Raw genomic sequence first — 21,972 nt, 5'->3', positions numbered from 1 at the left:
ATTTTGAGTCTGAAATCCACGGGGGTGGTTGTTGTGGTCGGGGTCACTTTTCCCTCAAGGGTACCCATGTTTACTTCACTCTGTGGGTAGTTTTGCTCAGAGGCTGCCCTCCCGCCCTGTTATTTTGAAAAAAGAAAACAGTCCCAAGATTTAAGCAGTGCTGACAGAAGGAAAAGCATGTCAACTACCTCATTTTTTTTATACCTGCCTGCACAAAGAGGGAATTTTATCTTCATATTATGTACCTTTAAGAAATCCTCAGAAATACAGCAAGGATTTGCACAATATAGTTGAAGAGATAAGGGATATAGAGAAAATAAGCATATTGTAGGCCTGTAGATAACAAATAATCGGCAACAACAGAGTACATTTTATTGCATTACAGTATTTTATATCTAAATAAGTGATACACAATAACCGATGTTTAAAATGCTTGAGGTAAATGCATAATATCATTAGTATAAATAAGGGATAAAACCCAAATTCTAAGTGCACTCTTAACCTTCAGATCCACGTGTGCGGGTCTGGTTACTGCATCGGGCACAGTTACAAGAGTGTGCCCAAGGTGTAACTTTCACAACCATTTCCACAGCTGGAAAATGAGAGAAACATACTTGATATCATGGCTTAAAGTGCAGAAAATAGTCAGAAAAGCAGCTGTAATAACAGCTCAATTAGTTCAGAACCTACCAGCTTGAGAAAGTTAAAAAGAAGGTTGTCCCGCTAGCTTCTAATTCTGTATTTCCTAAACAAAACAAAAAACCTCCACACTTCTCTGTCACTTTGTAAAAGATCCACACACAAAAAAAGAGAATTCAGCTACTTATCCAGGTCAGCACAGAATTTTACAAAATAAACTTGGAATATATATCTTCTGCACTTCCATTCAAAATAATATTGTAACTTTAAAATACACAATTTATGGACAGAAGCCAATTTTTAAGCTTGACAGCACTCTTTCAACCTTTTGCTCTAGTATGGAGTCAGGTTTTTTCTTTACAGGGGGGTTTTAAGAGTGTTTTTTCCCAAGATGGGACGTGTATTCCAGGAAAGGATGGGAAAATACATTTTGTGCCTACTACTAAGATTTTGGAATGCTGCTTCATTAATGCCTTTACTAACATAACCCTTCCAGTGCTCCATGAGCGAACACCTGTGGGACTGTAGCCACAATTCTCATCATCATCAGATTTACAGCAGTAATAGAATATACTTGAAGCACAATGTAATTAATGGCAGAGCTAGAGAAAATCCAGTTTGGCCTCTGGAGGGAAGGACTTGTGGAAACGGCAAGTGGAAAGCTGTTCCCTGCTTCTGAACCAAGAACAACCTCTGCGAGAATGCCGCTGAAAACAAAACCCAAAAAAAAAAAAAAAAAAAAGCCCAGCAGGTTTTTTGATGGTTATTTTTCAGAATACAAACACACCACGGGCAACCTCGTCAAGGCTTCCCACCGCAGCGGTGCTGCCATGAGGAATCAGTCCCATTCGCTTCATGAGGCTGCTGGAGTAGCAAACACACTGCCACCCTACGCAGAGACATCCTGCTGCTTGTAAATACGTCAGATAACCTGAGAGGGAGGTTGGGTGCAGGACACCGTGTTCAGCCCAGGTCGGTCGGGCACAGGACACCGTGTTCAGCCCAGGTTGGTCGGGCACAGCTCCGCTGTGTTGTCACGTTCAATCCCCTCTAACTGCAGACTCCCAGAGTTCTGATCCACAGTGTTAGCTACGGTAGGAAGTCAAGTTTTGTTCCATTAGACTTGAAACCTGTCTCAGGTTGTGTTCAAAAAAACCAGCTTTTACCCATTAAAGCCCACAGCTGCTCCACAGAAGAACTGCATTCCAAAAAATTCCGCTTCCAGACACAGCCAGAATGACTGAGGCGGCCCAGGACAGCTGCTGCAATCTTTCCTGGACAGGCCTCTTATCTAAGAGACCAAATGGAAGTTTTTACTTAAAGAAGAAATTAAAAAAACCCCAACACAGTAGCCTCGTTGTCACAGACGTGTGTCTGAAAGTAAGCAGCAATATTAATTACAAATAACCTACTTTCATAAATAAATTTACATAGAAGTAGTCTTTCAGATCTTTCGGAAGCAAAAAAATGTGTAACAAGTTATTAAATACAACACTTCAGCAAGAAGACTTTTTCTAAACAAGGAAGACCAAGGCAGAGCTAATTACTTGGGAATCCAATGCGGAGAAAGCACCTTTTGCTGCTTGTATCTGAGGATTTATTAAAAATATATTTTTAATAGAAAAGTACAAAATAATTACTACTTTGGCTTGGAAAAAACCCAGCAGTGGTTCTGATTTTCAAGCAAAAAAAATTTATCCAGTGATAATTTCCATCTAGTTCCTTCTTTTTAAAAAAAGATTCCTAAATGGGAAACAGGCAAATCTATCTCTCCAGATAATATTTGCCAGCTCTTGAGAACTTTAAAACAGTTATTGCTTTTATTTTCTTCCAAGGAAGAGTAGAGTAGAGTCTCATTCCTACTCATGTGGCCATACCACATTGCAGTGAAAGTAGTCACGGGTGTTTAGCAAGTTATAAAATGTGTAACTGCCACAGGGAAAAGGCGTCTGAGAAATCAGTAAAGTAATAATTACTTGGCAGCAAAACATACTGGGGAAAGTGGTGGGAAAGCTTTCACTTCTACCATCTGTCAGCCTTTCCAGAGAGAACAGCGCTAGCACCAAAATCAAGTGCTAATTGCTGCACATCCCAAGTAATTTGTATCATGCCACACAATATGGATCGGACAAGCAGTATCTTCTAGTAAATGCCAACATCAAACAAAGAGAAAAGAAAAGCTTCTCTACCCATCTCTAACAAATACCCCAATTTACAGTGCTATTTCCCAGGAATTTGTACAGCCACCATTCAGCATCCGCAAGAAGCAACCTGACAGCGCTCACAAGAGGGACGCACGTGCCGTGCAAGCACAGCCCACCGTCCGTTCCTCCAGGTGTCAGCCAAAATTTTATGAAAGGAACATTTACCCTCTCTACAGGGTTAGAACAACATTTATAACCTCTCTTTAAACAGTAATCAACAGTTCGATGACTTGATCCGCAGGGGAGTCAACATAACAAGGCAGAAGCAGTATAGTGGGTTTATTTTCTTTAAGTACAGGTTTATGGAAAATGGGTAACAGCTGAGGAGATGGTATCACCTCTGTGATCCAGTTGATCCTGGAGCCGTGCAAATTCAGCAAGTTCATTCAGTTCCTGGAATTGCCTGTCTGTTTTATGGCTCACCAGTGACCTGTAGAAGTGGACTGCAAAGACAATGAATATCAGTCCGAAGGGAACCATGATAGACGTGGATGCAATGGCTGCTGCCTGTCCTGATGTGATGGTAGAACTGTTGTTCTGGTTTGGATTATCAGATTGCTTCTTTAAAGGAAGAAACTTCACCCAACACAGTAACACCACCTCTGCAAGAAAGAGCAAAGTCCCAATGACAGTGGAAAATGCCCACGCGAGCTCAATGTGCCGATGCATACGCTCATGAGGAGACTCCTTGACAGAGTTGAGATTATGCACATTGCTAACGGCCTCTATGTTTGGGAGAATGCAGGTACTTATCATGAGTGCAAAAAGGTGAACTGCCACGAGGACGGTGGTGCAGGCACTGAAGGCTATCAGGAGACCTTGAGGGTGGTCATCTTCTGAGTTTATCTGAACCTCTACCATAGCCACCTGAAAGGGACAGAAGAGAGAGATGCAATTACCTACAAGTTATTTGCGTAGAGATGATTTTAAGTTCAAATCACGTTTCCAGAAGATCATCTGATCCAGACAAAATAATATTCCGCATTGAAATTTCCCTCTGTGTCAATCTGCACCGTTTTCATTAGGTCCAAATTTAGGTCTGAGCACAGGCCACCGTTTTCACACTTACTGCTCCGTTGCAGAGCAAACCACCAGTACGCACAGCAGCTCTTCACAGCACAACCTTGTCTCCTCCAGCTCATCCCAACAAAACAGCTGAACTTTGTGATCGACATACCTGGGACTCCTAAGGTGAAACATTTCTTCTTTCCTGTGTTATATTGTACAGGCAGTTTTTGATCTTTTACTATAAACTTTGCTGGGTATTAAAAAATGTTGTGTCCCATACGTATGTAGAAGGAATATCGCAGGAAGTCTTTTGAAGCTGTTACCTGTAACAGGAGAGCCTGCGAAGGCAGCAGACTGCCCACCACAGTCCTGATGGCTCTTCTTGGATTTTTAAGTTCCGAAGAGCAGGAGCCTTTAATTAGAAAGAACAACTTTCCATGGGGCTCTCAGCTATATTTTTTGTACTCAGAGTAAGTATTTAAACATACTCTAGAACAAAGATCCAAAACAAAAATTCAAACCTCGTTATTTTGCAAGAGCTGAGCCAAGCTACATCTAGCACAGGATCCCATCTTCTTATGCTCCCAGAACCGGCGTGTTCCAGGACACCAGAACTCTTAACGGCTAACGCGCCAACATACTAAGCTGAGGGGTTTTTTCAGACATGTTTCAACAGGCATTCAGGGCCTTTTGCCAATATTTTAATGCCTTTATTGAAAGCTTTAATTGTCATAAGCCAAACCACCCAGCCAACTGGCGAACAGTTTCCAAGTGTTACAATAAACTCAACAAGAAGTTATGTTACAGTATATTAATGCATACACAATTCTTACTCAAAGATTTAAAAATACCAGTTCTCAACTGTGGGATAACTCCCTATTTGAGAGGATAAGTGTTCAGTCATCGGGTCGCTCCTCTGCGGGATTGCTCGTTGAGTCCCAATGCACTTGTGGGATGTTGGGCTTCCTGCATTTTTCACAGAACAATTGCAATCCTTCACCACTGAGGACTCATTTTCATCTTTATCAACATTTTTTTGGTAAACTTTCTGGTGTATGTCTAGACTCAAAATCATCCAGCACTGCGAGACATTTTAATCCTTTATCCTGGTACTTATTATGTTAACATAACCATGACACTAAAGACCTTCATAAGATGAAGACTTTATTTTCATTTAGGAACTGATGTATTTAATTCATCAAATATTGAGGGCATTTGATATTTTCATTAATCAATGTCTCCATGTAATAATGACATCAAGCATCTGATTTTCAAGTTCAGTCAGACTCTCTTCATTCCAACGTACCAGTTGTCTTGGAGATACTTTCCATTTCAACAGAGCATCAAGAAGAAATATTTTTTTTCCTCTTCTTACCCTAGCCTGAGCTGAAAAGAAAGGCTAAATAATTACATTTAATCTCAATGTACCTGTTTCTGATTTAACTATAATTATATGCATGATAAAAAAATATTGCAAGAAACCAAGTTAATTTAATTAGCCTGCAGATCCTCAGCCAGCTCTGTGTCTAGATAAGCACTGACAGAACCACAGGGACAACTATTACGAGGAGACCTCTAGACCAGGAATCCAAGTCTTCCTGGGTTAAAAAGGTTTCATTTTAACATTGCTGGGTGTTTCCCCAAGAGAGTGACCCCAGGAGTACCAACCACCATTATACGCTGATGGGACGGCTTAAACGGGAGTTTGAACGACCCAAGCAAGGCTTCAGTTTATATGGCTGCAGACATGTTAGCACAGACCCGCTTTGCACAGGAAGATCATTGGGGAGGTAGGTCCCAAACCACCTCTCAGAACAAGAGTTTTCTGAAATCCAGCAAGACTGTGGTTGTTTCTTCAGCCTTGTTACAATTTACCCCAGGAGCAGGAAGGGCGTCACTTCCTTCAGTTCAAACCACACCAGGCAGTTACTTACTGTAGTTCCAAGCATACTCTCTCAATAACAATAATCGTGGGCAGCATCAACAGCACTTCACAGGTAGACTACAGTGGCTGCAAAATTATTGATGCTGAAGGGACCACAGCTTTGTAGGCTCAGCCCTCCAAAGGATGAATGTAAGAGCCCCCTACTTGGAACTTCCAAGACAGACACGCCAGGTGCAGCTCCACAACACACCGACAACTCTTTGCAGATCACAAGTTCTCCAGAAAGGGAGTTTGACGTTTTCTTTAAACTGAGCAATGAGAAAATGTGATAGAAGCTAGAGGGTACGTGCATAAAAACAAAAGACACAAGGGAGTTTTTCATGGGTTCACAGACAGGACAGAAAAAATGATGCTGACGCTAACGAGCTGAACAGACAGCCGTGAGCAAAGAGAAAATGCACCAAGTTGCAGTTGTAACTGAGCCTGTGTCAGAAAAACCCTAAGAATGGGGAAAGCAAGAAAATACTTATCTTTTTTTTTATTCATTCAGGATTAACAGATACTTCAGAACTCACTTCAAACAGAGACTTTTGGGGAGGTTGTAAGATGCAGAATGCCTGAAAGATTTCAGTCTGTTAAAGTGCACAGAAAGTCTCCGGGGAGGCACAGCAAAGCCTCCTTGTGCTCATGCTTGGCAGAGTAACTCCAGCTTGACCCAGAAGTGAAAAATCAGTTCATGTTTTCTGTCTCCTGAAACTGTCAAGGAAGCTAATTTGGGAACTCTTGCACTAGAAACAAGCAGAAAAACTGCCAACTCTTTTCAGTCGCGAGTATCTGTTCTTTACTTCCTGGGCCAAGCTTGAGCCAGGCACCTAAAACAAAAAGCCCCATTTTTCATTCTGAGGCCCCGTGCCTGTTTTCAGACAGTGATACAAAGCATCAGAAGTTCTTCTCCCCTTTGCTCACACCGCGATTCCAAAATGCACAGACCACAACTGCTCTTGTACGGTAACACTTACAAAAACAGGGCCCCGGTGAGCTCGACGGGTACGATCCAAACCCATACAAAGAATTCATAGGCACGTGCCGATGTTCCTCGCAGGACGTTTTCCTGTGTCCTCTTATTTGGTTTCTACGCTGGTTCAGAACACAGCCCCCCCCAGGGCAGGTCACCGACATCTGCACAGTATCCCATATATTTCGGCACCTTCTCCTTCACCGCTTTCAAAGCTTCTTTGACCACTTGCTGCATGATTTTGACTGTGCAGCTACCGTGCTGCAGGCATCCCGTCTCACCGCACTATCATGGAATAAAGCAGGTTGGAAGACACCTCAAGAGGTCATCTGGTCTAATCCCTGGCTCACGGAAGAGCTAACTTTAACTCAGATCACCCTGCAGATACGACTGACAGATTTACTACAGCCCTTGACAAAGCTGTAAATCTAAAATGCAGCTTCTTGGCAAAATTAAAGGACTCTCGTGATGTTAGGATGCAGGACCATAGTTCACGTAAGCCTGAAGAAGGTGGGCATGCAGATGCTTTCAAAGACAACTGATTTGAACACGGAATCACGTTAAGGCTTCTGACAGCTCTAGATTTCAGAGTCATGGCAGCCTGAATACCAGCGTATTGCAAGAAATTCAACAACTTCCCCTCCAGAAGAATCCACGTTTCAATTTTATTTAACATTTCATACCCTGAAACAGATTCATTTCACTTGTGTATAATGCTTCCATGTCTTACTAGACCAGAGTGGCAACAAAAGGTTGCTTTCATGACTAGAACAGAAGGAACCTTTTATATGAGGGAAGATTATTCAGAGCACAGTTCTAACCTTTAAGTGCAACAGCAATGTAAAAGGTGAGCGGTGGCAGAAACCAAGAAACTGGGCCTGTAACGCTTTCCTGCAGGTTACAAAAATGCAGCCCTGGTGACAAAATGATGCTGACAACCCAGCTTAATTGTCCAAACACAAATAACCTTCCAGCGGCCTGTCTGCACTGGAGCTCCTGACACCGCTGCTGTGGGTGGGGATGAGCTAGTGCTTGCAGTATTGGATACAACCTGCAAAATATTTCCAGTGTTCAGTTAAACAGGCATGGAGGGAAAAAAACAATCCTACATCGGTAACTGGGGTATAACACAGAAGCAAGAAATACCCGATGGTGCACAGAGGGAGCCCTCTGTTCTTTCATGGACTACACAGACCCTACAATCTACAACTTCATTACCTCTCACAATTTGAGGGTTGATATTACTTGCTGACCCCATAAACTGGAAAAGTGTACTCAATGTAAGATTGTAAACTTACACATATGGCCCTGGATGATAGCACCCATGGAAACCTGCAGGAGAGAACCGCTCGGGTTCGCTCTGGGAGCTTCCCTGGAACACCAGTTTGCAATCAACAGACCCCGCAACCGTTTCCAAAGCTGACACGCAGCGGCAAACCATGATGTGTGCAGCTCTAAAACAAAACTAATTGTAAAACAGGTTTTTCATCAATCTTCTCCGTGGAAGCATAACACTTCTGAGTTTGAAACCTGGCCGAGCATTTCATACTCCGCACGCCACTGACCAGGGCAATCTCTTGACTTCAGCCATGCATCATTTAACCAGGGTACACTAATTAGTCTTCAGGGAATAAACTCTGCAAAATGGCTGTAGTCACACACAAAATTAGGACAAATAAAGTTGAGCAGGGATACACTTAGCTCATGGCAGAGGATGCAAGTTCTGTTTATTTAAGAGCAGGGATCAATGGGGCTGGCATGGAAACGAGCACATTCCACTCCGGACAATTCCCATCAATTTGCCAATTCCCATCAATTTGCCGGGTGGTCCTGGATGTGTCATTTAGACTCCTCCTTGTGTCGATAAGGAAAACAGAGGAACAACGATGCTTAATTGCTGTTGTAAGCTTTAGATCCAAGACTACATTGTACTTTAGCAGCATTTTGTTCAAACATCAGGTGCCAAAGAATCTGCTGAATTTCGTAAACAATACATAGGCGTGACAGCAGAAAGAAGGCCCTGTTTTCAAGGCAGAATTGCGAAGGACAACTTCAAAAGATAAGCGAAGTTATTCAAAAGAAATCTAAAAATACTTGAAAGTTAAGTCAGCTCTTCTGAAAATAGATTAGGAAGTCTCAGCTTCAGGACCATCTGTCATAGCAAAACCAACGAGGCTACAAGTTGATTTCCAGCATGATCTTGTTAAAGGGGAAAAAAAAAAAAAAAAAAAGTGAATTTTTTTGAGAGGGGTAACGTCCGGAAAATGAAAGTACGATCAATGTTCACACATAACATTCCTGGCAACTAGAGATCGTGTTAGTAGGAACAAAGTGGCTTTTTCCCCTGAAACATCCTAAACAACATCAATTCAAAAGCAGCAGTTTTCAGCTGCAGGACACTGAACTCCTGGAACTCTTCTAGAGCACCGAGAAAGAAGTAGAAGCAGCTTCATCTCATCCATCCATGGGACGGAGAGTTCACATAGCATTTATTTAAAGAAAATCCAAAGGGATTTAAGAGATTAAGTATGACTTTTAAATAATAATAATTTTATTTATGCAGACACAGCCTCCCTTAGATGAAAATTTGTAAAAGCCATCAGAATACAGAGTGGGTTTTTTTTCTGTGTTCTTTCTCTCCACATAAAAGCTTGACGCAAGAAACCACCCCGACAAACTGCTCTGACACAGGAGAACGGGCGCACAACAAGGAAAACTCATTAGCAGACACGGGGTATGATCTACCAGCCTGATGCATGTTACCCAAGGAGAACCAACTCAAATATGCCGCTGCACTCACACAGCCGCCTGTCAGTCACCCGAACCCCCGTCCACCGTCACCCCGAGGAGTTCCAGGCTGTTTTTAGCCATTGAAGGAGGCCGGTGACATTTATTTGACCGTCAGAAGCTGCTGCAGCCCGGCTGCTGTTTTCAAACAGCATCCTCGGATTGGAACAATGGCTCTTAAGGAGAATATATCTTACGGGTGAAAATACCTTGGTAAAAAGTGGGACAAAAACCAAACCAAAACAAATCAGAGCTGTACAATTCGGTATTTACAACTACGAAGCATATGTAACACGGATGGAATAAAGGGGCTGACAGCAGAGTTAGCAGCTTAGTATGTTAGAGAACATGGCATATGATGAAGCTTGTAAATAACTGTATTTCAATCGTTTTACAGCTTTGACATAATTAGGATTACTGGACTACGTTTCCATATCAAACCCGAAAGCAAAAAACATACCAACAAAGACGACATTTCTAAAACACGCACAGAACTCCAAACTAAGCAACACTCCAGGTTTCCTTAAAAAAAAAAAAAATTAGGAACATTGTTAAGTGCAGACGACTAATGATGGATGTAACGAGCCGGGGGGACACGGCCAATTTGATCAGTTTATTTCCTTAATTTATCTAAAAGTAGCTCAAGTGCAGCCCCCGCCCGTGTCCGCTCGCAGCAGGTGCGCGGTTGTGCCCTGGGGACAGGACGCGGGCACAAAGGAGCGCGACCTGCGGGACTTTGGGCTCCTGGTAACAGAGCGCCGAGCGAAATTTTAAGAAAGTAAAAAAATAAAAAGAAAGCATGCTAATATCCACATTTACAGCACCCTACACTGTTTCCCATGAGAGCGAGCGGGAGGAACGTCCCGCCAAGTGTGATTTCTGGCACGCCGAGCATCCTCCGCGGGAAAAATGAGCAAAAAAAAAAAAAAAAAAAAAAATCCAGCACGAGGTACCGGAGCTGTTCGGCGGGGATGAAGCCGTGAGGCAGCTTTTGCCTCGTAGCATGACAGCTCCCCACGGAACACCAGCTGCCGATGCGAGTTCCCGGGCTCCCCAGCCCCGCGGCTCCCGGGGCGGCCCCGGCGCCTCCTCCCCCGGCGCGGCCGCCGCCCGGCTGCGCTGGCCCGGCTGCCCGGAGGGCTGGGAGCCGGGGCGGGCCGGGCGAGCCCGGGAACAGGCAGCAGGACCCGCCCCGCTTCCCGCCGCCCCGGGTGCCACACGCCGCCTCAGGGGCCGCGCTCGTCCCCGTCCTCCCCCCGCCCCGCTGCAGCCGCCAGCCCGACGGGAGGCAGCGAGTCCTCCGCTCGGAAAAAGGAGAAGCGGCGGCACCGCTCCCCGCAGCCGGCTCGCTGCCGCCGCGGAGGCCGCGGGCCGCCTGCCAGGGCCCCCTGCCCGCCGGGCGAAGCCGGGCGCTCACCATGGCGAAGCCGGAGAGCAGCGCGGAGGTGCGGCTGGAGGCTTTCAGCTTGGCGCGGCTCAGGTAGAGCTTCCGCCAGGACAGCGCCTGCATCGAGTGCTCGTTCAGGCTCATGGGCTCCGGGGGCGGCGGGCTGAGAGCGGAGCGGGAGGGACAAGGCGGCAACGGCAGCTCCTTCCGGCGGCAGAAGCGAGGGCACCAGCCGCGCTAACACCCCATGGCGCCCGGCGGCAGCTCCTGCCGGTGCTGGGGCCGCGCCTGCCGCCGCGCCGCTGCGAGCCTGCGCCCCGCCGGGCCCCGCCCCGCTGGGCGGCCCGGCCCGGCCCCCGGCCCCGCTCCGCCTCGGCCGCTTCCCGGCAGCCCCCGAGGGAGCCTGAGGGCGGGCGGGCGTCGTGCTGCAGAGGGCCCTTCCCGCCGCGGCGCTGAGGGCCGCGCGGCCTCCTCGGTGCTGCCCGCCGGGAGCGGGGCCCGGCCCTGGGGGAGGCGCGGCCCCTCGGCGGGTCTGCCGTGAGCGAAGCCCCGCAGCGAGGCCCAGCGGGAGCCCGGGGTGCGGCCTCCGGGCGGCTGCGGCGGCGGGTGAGCAGGCTGAGGTTGGGGTGTTGTTGACTGGAATCTGTCGTTTGTCAGTCAGCTTTGCACGGCCCTGCCCGGCGGGTGCCCCTCAGGGCACAGGGGTGGGGTGTCCCCCTGCTCCTCGCTGCCTTCCCTCACGGCACAACCACAAAACCATTTCTCACCGACTTCCTCCTTCAGCCTCCCCTCCGAAAAGGCTTAAACTTTTAACCTACATCTGTCCTGCGCATCTGAAACAGGCCGAGCACCCACCCTCGCTTCCAATTAAAATGGATACACCCGTTTGTTACATAATTAAGGTTTTCACTGCCATCTTGTACACCCAGAGTTTCTGATAAACTTGTTTTTTATCAGCAAGCAGTTGATAAAAGTTGATTAAGCAGAACATTTCAACAGATACATATGGCAGTGTTGAAAGATTTTATTACCATGTTCATGCAACCCCTTTAAACCGTTTTTTTTTTTTTTCTCATGTATTTTACAGAGGGAAAAATGAGGCATAGAGCAGATCTCCGTAGCGAATACATGGCACAGTTATGAAGATGATTTCTGAAAAGGTGAGGCTTAATGCAATGCTTGTGCCACATCAAACTTGTGGGTCTGGAGAATTAAGGGATGTGTAAGAAACTTTTTGCTATCGACTTCTAGTAGGAAAATTTCTGATTTTAACATTAGAAATAATACTGGACAAGGATTCTTTTACTATTCACAGGCATGTGGATGGTCACATTTGAGCTGAATCACTGCAATGCTAGTTCCATGGGAAATCAAAATCTTTGGTGATTTCCTATTTTTGCATTGAAATTTTCCACCTTATTTCCAAACAGGAAAAATGCAGCATGCTCTCTTTTAACATTTTTGCTTTGTTCTTATCTTCACACCTTTCTCTGATACGCAAGCTCGTTCATATACTTATGCACAGTAAAGGTGATGACAGGCTATACATCATAGGTCACTTAATACTTTTCATTTACATGGTGTTCTTTTAAGAAAGGCTTAGTTGAAGCATCCAGGAAAAATAAAAATCTTAACTATTTGAAGTCTTCGGAGGCATTCCCAGAAACTACCACTTCTAACCACGTAGATTTGATCTCATTCCTTCCTCAATAAATAAATTGAGTCTTCTTCTTGCTATAAACAACTTTTGGTTAGATTTTTATCTACAGGGCCATTAAAACACCTCTGTAGGAGAATGAGTTCGACTTAGTCTTTCCATAAAAGCTTTTGCTGTTGTATGAAATGGACTCCATGGAGTGTTTGCCCCCTGCTTTCTCTTTTATGGGTGACAGTACTACTGTACAGGATCCACTTGAGTGAAAGTCCAGCGTAAGTTAGCATTATAAAATACTACTCTTTGCTTGGTGTGCTTTAATTCTTAAAAAAAAAAAAAAAAGTTGTAAGACCTCATCACCATGATCAGCTGCTTCTGTCTCCCACTGATGCCTTAGGCTAAGTCTGAGCACCGCATTGCAAAGCGATGACTAACAGCCATATTGTGATTTCATTACCACATTTTACTTGAGAGATACGATAACCATCAAAAAAACAGTAATGTAAAACTTCCTCCATGTCTCAAGCAAACATTTAAGTCTTTGTCATTTAGTTCCTGTGGAATCATATTTTGCATTGCTGCTCATAAGCTATCAAAAACGTTTATGCACATGTACATAACCAGGATTTGTTTTGTTTTTTCTGTGCAAAATTACAGTTGATCTGTAACATAATGGGTGAATACTATTGCACAAATAATAGGTAGGTCCTGACCTGTTCCCTAAAATCAGATTTCTCTAAAAAAAAAATCCTGCAAGAGACATACAGCTCAGAAGGACTTTAAGTGTCTTTCTAAAGAATTGTATTAAAATAGACTCTTTGAACTCAATTGTTTCTCTGTTCTTCTGTCCATCACTCCTGTTACTGTTTATCGGGAAGGGCTTTGAAAGATAACAATATCGCGCACTGATGTACTGTTGAGTTCCTATTTCATTCAAGGAAACAGTACAGAAAAGGACCTACCGAATCGGTAAAGAAATTTCATCTCATGCCATCCACTTTCCAATGTGCAATTTTAGGCTCCCAAGCCCCAGCACTGTAGCTTTAAAATAAACATTTTTTTTCCTATCAGAAATTTAAAAACCGGTTTGTTAAATAGGAAAACACAAATTAAGGATCAAGCCTTCTTCTGCAACTAAAACACTGGGACTGCAGCAGTGTACCCTTTTTCCCCTTTATGCCCCATTTCATAGCTCCATTCTGAGGTACAAACTAAACCAGGATAAATTCTTTTATTTCCAACTCTAATTACTCATTACTACATACCTCTGTACTGCCACTCTAGGGTTAGCTGAAACAAAAAGAGTCAGCCATGGTTAATTAACTCTTAGAAATGCTTCAGGGAGTTCTTGTGGCATCATGCTGGAGGTCAAAGCCGTGGTTGGATGTTCTCTCTGATCAGTGCAGTTGCAGGAGGCCACCAAAAGGGTGTAGTCCTGCACTCCTCCTTCAGCTCACCCCACAGATCACACCCATCGAATGGCTGCAGAGCTTCAGTGAATTCACCCAGTGTGAAAAAAAAAAAATTCTTAATGGGTGCATTTTCTTCTGGATCAGGTCACTGAACTGACTTACCCTGTGGCTACACGAACAGCAGACCTAATGCAGGAGAAAGGAGGGACACACGCAAGAGAAAGGGAACTGGCTCTTTGAGCAGCAGGCTGTTATTACCCCTAATTAGAGGCAATGTCAAGCCATTCTCTGGATCATTTATGCATGAACACAATCGGAGCACGTGGCAGAAGTCCAAGTTTCTTTCCAGAAAGCCCTGAGAAATCTGCACACTGTCACAAGGATCCTCATCATTTTTTGCTGCTAAAAATGTACTTCTGTGTTTTCTGTAGGAGGCCGGAATAAGAAGAATAGGTTCGCCACGTACCATATGATTAATGTGATACGGTACTGAGCACACAAAGGTGCTACCCTCTCACAGCAGTTTTTCTACAACATATTTCCAGCTTCACATGCAAATCATCACTTCCATTTGTTCCTGTTCTTGTACCAAAACCAAATCAGGTTACCACAAAATGGAAATTATGGTAGATCTGCATTAAAAACAACACATTAGACGTTGCAAAAGGCAAATAAAGGTTTGTCAGCAGCCCCAAGCAGCAAGGAGGTTAAGACAAGCATCTCTGCAAGTCTCATCTAAAGTAGAGCTTAAAGTTTAGTTGGTGGAATATCTGCAGAGGAAGGGTTTTGACCTGTCGAGAAAAAAATGTGTAATTTTAAACTTCCTTCATAAAACAGTGGTTAAATATCTAGTCTTCCATGTTAACCCAAGACATCACATGGAATTGTGGGTCTTACAGGATAAAAGATACTTTTTAAAACGTTTTAGGATTATTTCAGTCCACTCTGAAATAACTATGTTTGAAAGCTCAATAGGGGTGAAATTAAGCCATTTTTTCACACAGCCTTCCCAAGCACAAGTTCTTATTTTAGCATGAGCCCTGCAGTACAAGTTTAATTAAATGACAGCTCCTTGTTCAGGCTAACAAGGTCAGGATCCAGCCCATTGTCATGATTAGAGCTTAAATCTCAACATCTTGATTTTAAGATTACATTAAATTACATTAACATCCAGCAAAAAAAGTTTTGTTGTGGGTTGGTGGGGTTTGTTTGTTTGTTTTTCAGACTAGTCCATCTCTCAATAATCACTGCTCTCTTTTCACGGTATTTATAGGTGAAAGGTTTTTTTCGGGTATTTTTGCCTGTGCCGGGCGCTGCCTGTCAGGGCCCAGCTCCGGCACTGCTGGAAACCTGCGGCGTGACCCGTTTGGAGGGGAAGTGAGCCCAACCCTCATCTGCCAGCACTTGACCTGTGGCCCAAAGCACGCGGGTTTAATATTGCTTTTAAATGTCTTCATCCTATCTAATGCAGCTGTGGATGTTCTCATCAGCCACATCCTACCACCCCCCTCCCTTTTTTTTTTTTTTCAGTTCTTTTGAGACAGGTTTTTTGTTATTAATACACTGATTGCAGTACTATTTCAATGGTAAAATGAATTGTAGTTTAAGAGGAATCATTTCTGTCTTAAAACAAGGTTAAAAACGTGGTTTATATTTTTGGAAATCGATTAAAATAGTGATATTTCTGAAATGCATTTATTTCCATACTTCAGTAATGTGCTCTGGTGTTTCCAGGTGTATATGATTAATACAGTCTTTAGTGAGCTTGCTTAATACACCAAATGTCTCAGATTGTTCACATCAAAAAAAAAGAATTTATTTTCTTTTATGTATCTGTTCTTTTTTGGTGGACTTTTGTAGAATGGATGGATTATGCGTTTTTTGTCTGATGATTCTCTAGTAACATCCATTTATCTTGTACGAGTACTCTGGCCTCAATCCTACAGATGTACACATGCATTTCATTTTAAGATTGAGTAATCTTGGTTGAAAGGTCAACATATGCATACATCTTTTCAGGATTATGAATTAATAATGCACTTGCTATAACAGACATCTGGAATCCACACTTGAGTATATAGCCTACAACAACACTTCTATATGATCATAAAGTTCAATCATCCGCAAATAGCGAGATGTTAGAGAAAGATTACATGATTTTTCAAGATTCTGCAAACAGTTATTGGCAGATGCAGAAGGAGAAACTCACTGCCTTAAATCCTGAATTAGAACTCAATCCTCTCCTGTTTTTATCCACGTCATGGTTCATTAAAATAGGGATCTTTCCAAAGAGATGTCTGGCAAGGCTTGAAAAGTGGAGCTTTAATGTGTTTTATCTTTTGCATAATATTTAAGACATTCGTATAGTACCCAGAAAGTAACTGGTTAGTTATGCAAAGGGAAACTGGGTGCTATGTGAATATGTTTCTGTTGGTAGAAGCAGACAGGAATAGTAAAGAAAAAATGCCATATTTTAAGAAAAACTTCAGTCTCTTTTTAACTGATCTGAGATTTGAAACCATAGAAAGACAGTTTGAAATTTACTTCTGGGATCTGTACTGGTTAGATCAGAGCACTCCCCGTTTTTGCTGGCCCAGGACAGACGACAGCAAACAAGCACTTACTGAAGGTAGAGAGACGTTTTTTCTCAATGTCCATATAAAAGAAGTTGCAAAAAGCAAAGCAGAGGAGCCGTGTCAAAGCCATCAGCCCCCAGCCCTGGGTTTAGGTACTTTCTATGTCCCTTTCTTGGGGTGCGGGGGGGAGGTCAAGGATGCAGAGGGTTGGGAACCCGGAGGACCTTGAAAACCTGCACTCTGATCCTGCTCTTGCAATCAGATGGTCCCAACATTTGCTCAGCATCAATTTAGAGCAGATGTGAACCGGTGCTCTAGAAATTAAACCCTCTGATAGTCTTAGCATCCCACAGTATCTCTATACTGAAGATTTTCAGTATCAGTAGCTACTTTATGTAATTTTTACCTACTTTTTCATACGATTTCTACCTACCTGTTGTACCTGCACATCACAAAGGCAATTTCGCTTTATTTAACACCGAATAACACATTATAGCTGTTAGAACCTGCTCTCAGGAGACAAACACAAGCGCCGATCTTGGAGCATTTCCCGGAGCAGCCCGGGGTGCCCTCGGCGGGGCCACCTGGCCGAGCCACCCTAAGAGAGGAGCGCAGCGAAGCCGAGTGCTTAATTACACACAGTAATTAATCGCAACTCCATCTGCTAAGGTTATTTTCCGGTGTTTGGTGCGTTAACTCGCCGGTCTTCAGAGAAGCGCGCCCGGGTTTAACCAGGCGGCGCTCAGCCCGACCCCCTCGGTTTTAGCAAAACCGCGCAACTTTGCGGTGCCCGCGCAGGGGCCGCCCGCGCTTTTGTGGTGCCCCCTCCCCTCCGCGGGGCTCCGCGCTGCCCCGCGCCCGCTCAGCGCCTGCGTACGGCGCCCAGCACCGGCGGCCTGGCCCAGCCCAGCCCAGCCCGGTATCGCGGCGCCGCCGCCGCCCCCGGACACCCCCCCGCCCCTGTTTACGTTCCGGGCACTGCGACGCCTGCGCCCCCGCTCCGCACGCAGTTGCCTGAAAATGGTTCCTTAGGACTTTGCAAAACGCGTCGCCGCCGCCCCCCTCCCCTTCCCTCCCCCTCCCCCCGAAAAAAAAAAAAAAAAGTGCTGGTGCAAAATTGCAAAACTTTAGAGAGACCTGGCTGGCTTTTGTTTTTCCTCCTCCCCATTTGGGCCAAAAATGCAGGACAGGAACTGTTGACAATTAAGTGATGAAACTCTCCAAAAAAATGGAGGCAGAGAAAGACTCTGGAAGAAGATTGGTGTGTAGCTGGCTTCTGTCTATTTCCTATTTGTTCCTTTTAATTGATTTTTGCTTAATTGTTTGCAAAGGGAGAAATGCATGTAAAACGCAGACAGCGCAGCGACTTAGTTTGCGAGAGCAGCTTAGACACTGGGGAAGGGGGTGGAATTTAACCGAGGGGGAAGGAGAGGGTGGGACGATAATATATTATTATTTTTTTTTTCCTTTCCTGTGGGTAAGGGTTTGTGCTGATCCACCGCGCGTGTGTGCAGGGCTTGCTGCCGGGGCGGGTTTGCAGGGAGAGATTTACCGGGAGAGGGACAGAGCCGGTGCACCGGGCTCCCCCCCCCCAAAAAAAAAACCCTCACCGGGACCTACCTTTGTGCGCGGCCGCCCGTCCCCCGCTGCCGCCGGCATTGCCGGGGGGCCCCGCCGTCCCCAGCCCCGGCTCCGCCGCAACTTCCCGGGGTAGCAGCACCGGGCCTACTCCCCCCCCCCCCATTTAACTCATTCCGGCCCGCGGACCCCCCAGCTTTGGGCGCTGAGCAGCGTGCGGGGGGAGCGGGGTGGGGGCTGCGCATCCATCGCGGCGTTACATAAAGCGATCTGGTTTTTAAACCGCGGCTTCCGGTGTGACTATGGAAACACTGGGATTATGTAAATACCGAAACCTGGATGCTGTGCATCAGATTGAGTGATTCGCCCCCCCCCCCCCCCCCTTCCCCCTTCCTTTTCCCCGGGGAATTATCTTGTATTCACGTGCGAAAATAACAATAATAATAAAAATGATCTGGTTGCTAACGAGCACTGGCTGCCGTTCACGTTTTTTAACGGGACTGCAAACCCGTCGGTGCTGTAGCTTGTGAATTTTGGGCGAGTTACACCGATCTCCTGCTCGCCTTCAAACGCCAGCTCCTGCACAGCAGCACAAGTTTGAGTTTTCCTGCAGCCAAACACCTGTTATTCTTGTCTAGTTCCGTGTCACGGGATGGAAAAGGTTGTACATGCAGCTGTGTTGTAGCTTGTTTGGGTTCAGGTTTTGTTCATTTGATGTCTTGCCATCATAATTATGTCCCCTAGAATCTGTTTATCAAATCGTCCTGCACGATCCGTGACTTTTCCTCCCAGCCGACCCCAGTATTTTCTTTTTCTGGACAGTATGTTTGTTTTGTTTTTTCTAGCGAGCCATTGGCAGAATGCGGTACGATGAGAACGAGGACCTCTCGGACGTGGAGGAAATTGTCAGCATCAGGAGTTTCAATTTGGAAGAGAAATTAAGGAGTAAAATGTATCACGGGGATTTCGTGCATGCCATGGACGGGAAAGGTAACTGGCCGGGGGCGGGAGGGGGGTCCCGGTTGCCCGGCCCGGGCTCGCTCCGCTGCCGCCCCCTCCACGTGTCGCTCCGCGCCCCGGTTCGTATTTCGCGCCCGCATCCCCCTGCCCGGGGATCCGGTGACGCCGCCGGGCCGGGCGGCGGCGGGGGGGCGGCCGCTGCGGGGTCTGCCCGGCTGCCCCCCGCACCCCAAGGGCGACTTTTGCCCCGACACGGTGCTGGGGGGCGGCGCGGTGCTGAACGGCAGCGCCGTGCGCTCCCCGAGCTCCAGCGTGCTCCGCTGGCCTGACCCCGCGGCAGCGGGGTGTGCAGGAATTCGGTCCTGGCAGAGGAGAGGCAGAAACCCCAGCCCCCACTCGGCCGGAGGTGATTCCTGCTCCCCCCTCCGCCCCGTGGAATCCAGGACCCCTTTTGCAAAGGATGCCGTTGATGAGCCAGGGTCGGAGACTTCAAAGTCAATAACTTTTCCGTGTTTCCGTGATATATTAAATTACAACTCTCCCATCTCCGAAGTTACTTGGTTTGCTGAGGTGACTTAAATAACGAAGCGAAGCCGGAGCGCCCAGTCTGGCAAGAAATGGGAGAGGTTTGCCCGGGAATCAGACGGGCCGGGGGATTTGCAAGTCACCTTTATTTGCGGCAGCATTGTTGAAGCAGATCCTGAATCCCAGATGGCTCTGGCCAAACCCAGCCCCAGTGAGGACTCTCTGCCTAAGCCGGCGTTCTCAGGAAAGAGTAGTTCGGGCTGTAATCCTCCTGAAATGGCTATAACTATGGAGCCACTAATCTAGTTTAGAAAATTTCCTTTTCTCCCCTAGGTCTAGTTTTGCATGAGCATTTTAAGCTCCTTTTAGAAAAGTTAATGTGGTGGAGAAATTAAATACCTATCTTATTTAGGAAGGTATTTGTTTAGGAGATAAGCTCAACCCTGACCCCTCTTCCTCCAAACAAAACACAAACACCTATTTTTTAGCTGGAAAATGTTAATTAATTTTCCAGAAAATGACTGCATTCTGCCCTCATCTTCCAAATACTCCAGTGGTTGCCATTGCTACATGGTAACTATAACACAATCCACAGCCTCCCTGGCTCAGCAGCTCTGAAATCTTTGGGTAGCTTTCTCCTTTCTAGGGAACTTGAAAATAAATGAGTGTCTTTTGTTATTTTGTTGTGGTCTGTGTCTGCTTTGTTCGACCCCACAAGGGATTTAAATGCTTTGTTGGGGCATTACCAAGAAAGGGTCTCCCTTCCTATTGGCTCTGTTTTTATTTTTACTATTGTTTTTTTATTTCTATAAAGCCAAGAGTTGGATTGAAGTGAGGCAAGACAATGACAGTGGTTAGTAAGAATAAAAAAGTCGGTTTGTAGGAACACATGGAATTGGTTGAGCTCTGTATTTTTAAGGCTACATATCTGCCTCTGCTTCTCCTACTGATACAATTCTTGATGTTTGTTGACTTTCTGTCTTGGGTGAGAGGGTCCTTAAAAAAATACCTGTGGTTTATTTACTTGCTTACTTAAAGGCAGAACAGTTTTAATGAGAATTCCTAGGAGCAATGAAGATTTCTCTAGTACAGAAATATTTGTTTGGTAACCTTAGTTAATTGGGCTATTCATTGCACTTATTTTGATATTGGTGGCAATAAAGTTCCTGTAATTTTAATGTTTTTGTAAGCGAGTAATTACTGTGCTCTGATTTGGTAACTTTAAGTAGGAATATTATATCCCTACTTGTCATAATTACTAACTGAAAACAGCAAGGAAAAAGTTGTGCAAATAGAGGGAAATACATCTGCAGGCTTTTTTCCCCTGTTTCTTTCAGCATGGGTTTCTTATAGCAGAGAGGCATCACGGATAAGGAGCTGGAGTCGGGGCTTCTCCTGCTCTCCCAGGAAACGTGTGTTAAACTACTTGTGTGAACCTGAATATAACACATAAAGTGTATTTGGCAGGCTGTAGTGTGTTCCATAGTGCTGAAGAGCCAGTGTTTTCCAGTTCAAGGTAGCGTATGGATGCTCTATAAATAGGTCATTTTTCCTGTTTAAAGGGGGAATAGCAGAACCATAGACACAGTGGCCACGACAGGAATTCCTCTGCTCCCTGTGGCAGAAGGCTCCAAGTGGGTTTTTTTAGGCACCGCTCACCCAAATCGCTGCCTGGTGACTCCCCTCTAATCCCCAAATCACTGCTATTGTGTCAGACCGTTGCATAAAGAGATCCCCAGGAAAGGCCAGTTCTGTGGAATCCTCAGAGTGAAGCAACAAGGTGATACTGCTCGGTGTTAACATAACAAACATGTTTAATGTTCGGTTTGCTTGTGTGTTGTACTGGGACTCCCACACAGAAACTGTTCCTTTTGCACCACTCCCTAAGTACCGGCGGCTGTATAAGATTTCTGTCTATCAGCTCCTGCAGGCACATTGCAGATTAATTAAAAAACAAAACAAAACAGAACCAACTCTCTTGAAAGTAATAGTAACCCTTGCATAAAAACCCCTGATGTTTTCACGGAGTCAAGGCTTTCTGCTATACTCAGATAATACTCACAGGAAAATGTGTTTTTTTTCCCAAGTAGAAATTTGTAACTTAAATTGTATAAACTTAAACATGCAGTTTAAACTACACATCTGCCCCAAAAGTGCTAGGCTGATTTGCAGCGATTTAGTTAGGATTATCTTTCAACTGTTAATTTGAGATTTCATTACAGCCTGGGTGTTTCAACCCAGACCTTAATTGACAAACTCTGACTGGATTCTATTTTATGTGCATCAGTGAACAGGAAAAATAGAGAGCAGCTGGGAGACCATTGTCTGTCTTTTGGTTTCCG

General features: G+C 45.2%; 2 protein-coding genes across 5 annotated transcripts in view; one reads left to right on the top strand and one right to left on the bottom strand.

Moving 5' to 3' along the window:
• Window positions 1-31: 31 nt before the first annotated feature.
• On the bottom strand, window positions 32-11,216 carry LOC135995456 (calcium release-activated calcium channel protein 1). Of its 2 annotated transcripts, XM_065646782.1 has the most exons (3): window positions 10,956-10,975; window positions 9,999-10,060; window positions 32-3,710 (listed from the first exon to the last, which is right to left on the bottom strand). In XM_065646782.1, the coding sequence occupies exons 2-3, from the start codon at window positions 10,011-10,013 to the stop codon at window positions 3,144-3,146; spliced, it is 582 nt and encodes a 193-aa protein (XP_065502854.1). In that variant the 5' UTR covers window positions 10,014-10,060; window positions 10,956-10,975; the 3' UTR covers window positions 32-3,143. The 2 variants fall into 2 exon arrangements, with proteins under 2 accessions (XP_065502854.1, XP_065502853.1); XM_065646781.1 differs by lacking the exon at window positions 9,999-10,060 and having other exon boundaries at window positions 33-3,710; window positions 10,956-11,216.
• A 165-nt stretch (window positions 11,217-11,381) lies between these two features.
• Window positions 11,382-21,972, top strand: part of KDM2B (lysine demethylase 2B) — a 115,464-nt gene continuing 104,873 nt past the window's right edge. For 2 of the 3 annotated variants that reach the window (XM_065646777.1, XM_065646775.1), the window contains exons 1-2: window positions 17,750-17,828; window positions 18,991-19,135. In XM_065646777.1, the coding sequence (XP_065502849.1) occupies window positions 17,778-17,828; window positions 18,991-19,135 (196 nt within the window). In that variant the 5' untranslated portion in view covers window positions 17,750-17,777. Of the gene's footprint in view, window positions 11,532-12,012; window positions 12,086-17,749; window positions 17,829-18,990; window positions 19,136-21,972 lie in introns of those variants that run through there. The other variant, XM_065646776.1, reaches the window with a different exon arrangement.

The sequence above is a fragment of the Caloenas nicobarica genome, chromosome 16 (assembly GCF_036013445.1).
Source record: "Caloenas nicobarica isolate bCalNic1 chromosome 16, bCalNic1.hap1, whole genome shotgun sequence".
NCBI classification, from domain to species: Eukaryota; Metazoa; Chordata; class Aves; order Columbiformes; family Columbidae; genus Caloenas; species Caloenas nicobarica.
The sequence above is the reverse complement of the archived record's forward strand: the minus strand, read 5'-3'. Positions and strand labels throughout refer to the sequence as shown.

Bases quoted from the DNA above. Each gene is read 5' to 3' on its own strand.
- LOC135995456 (XM_065646781.1), bottom strand. From the start codon at position 11,069: ATGAGCCTGAACGAGCACTCGATGCAGGCGCTGTCCTGGCGGAAGCTC. The intron at 3,711-10,955 runs GTGAGCGCCCGG...TGTCCCTTTCAG, and splicing joins TGCTCTCCGGCTTCGCCATG to GTGGCTATGGTAGAGGTTCA.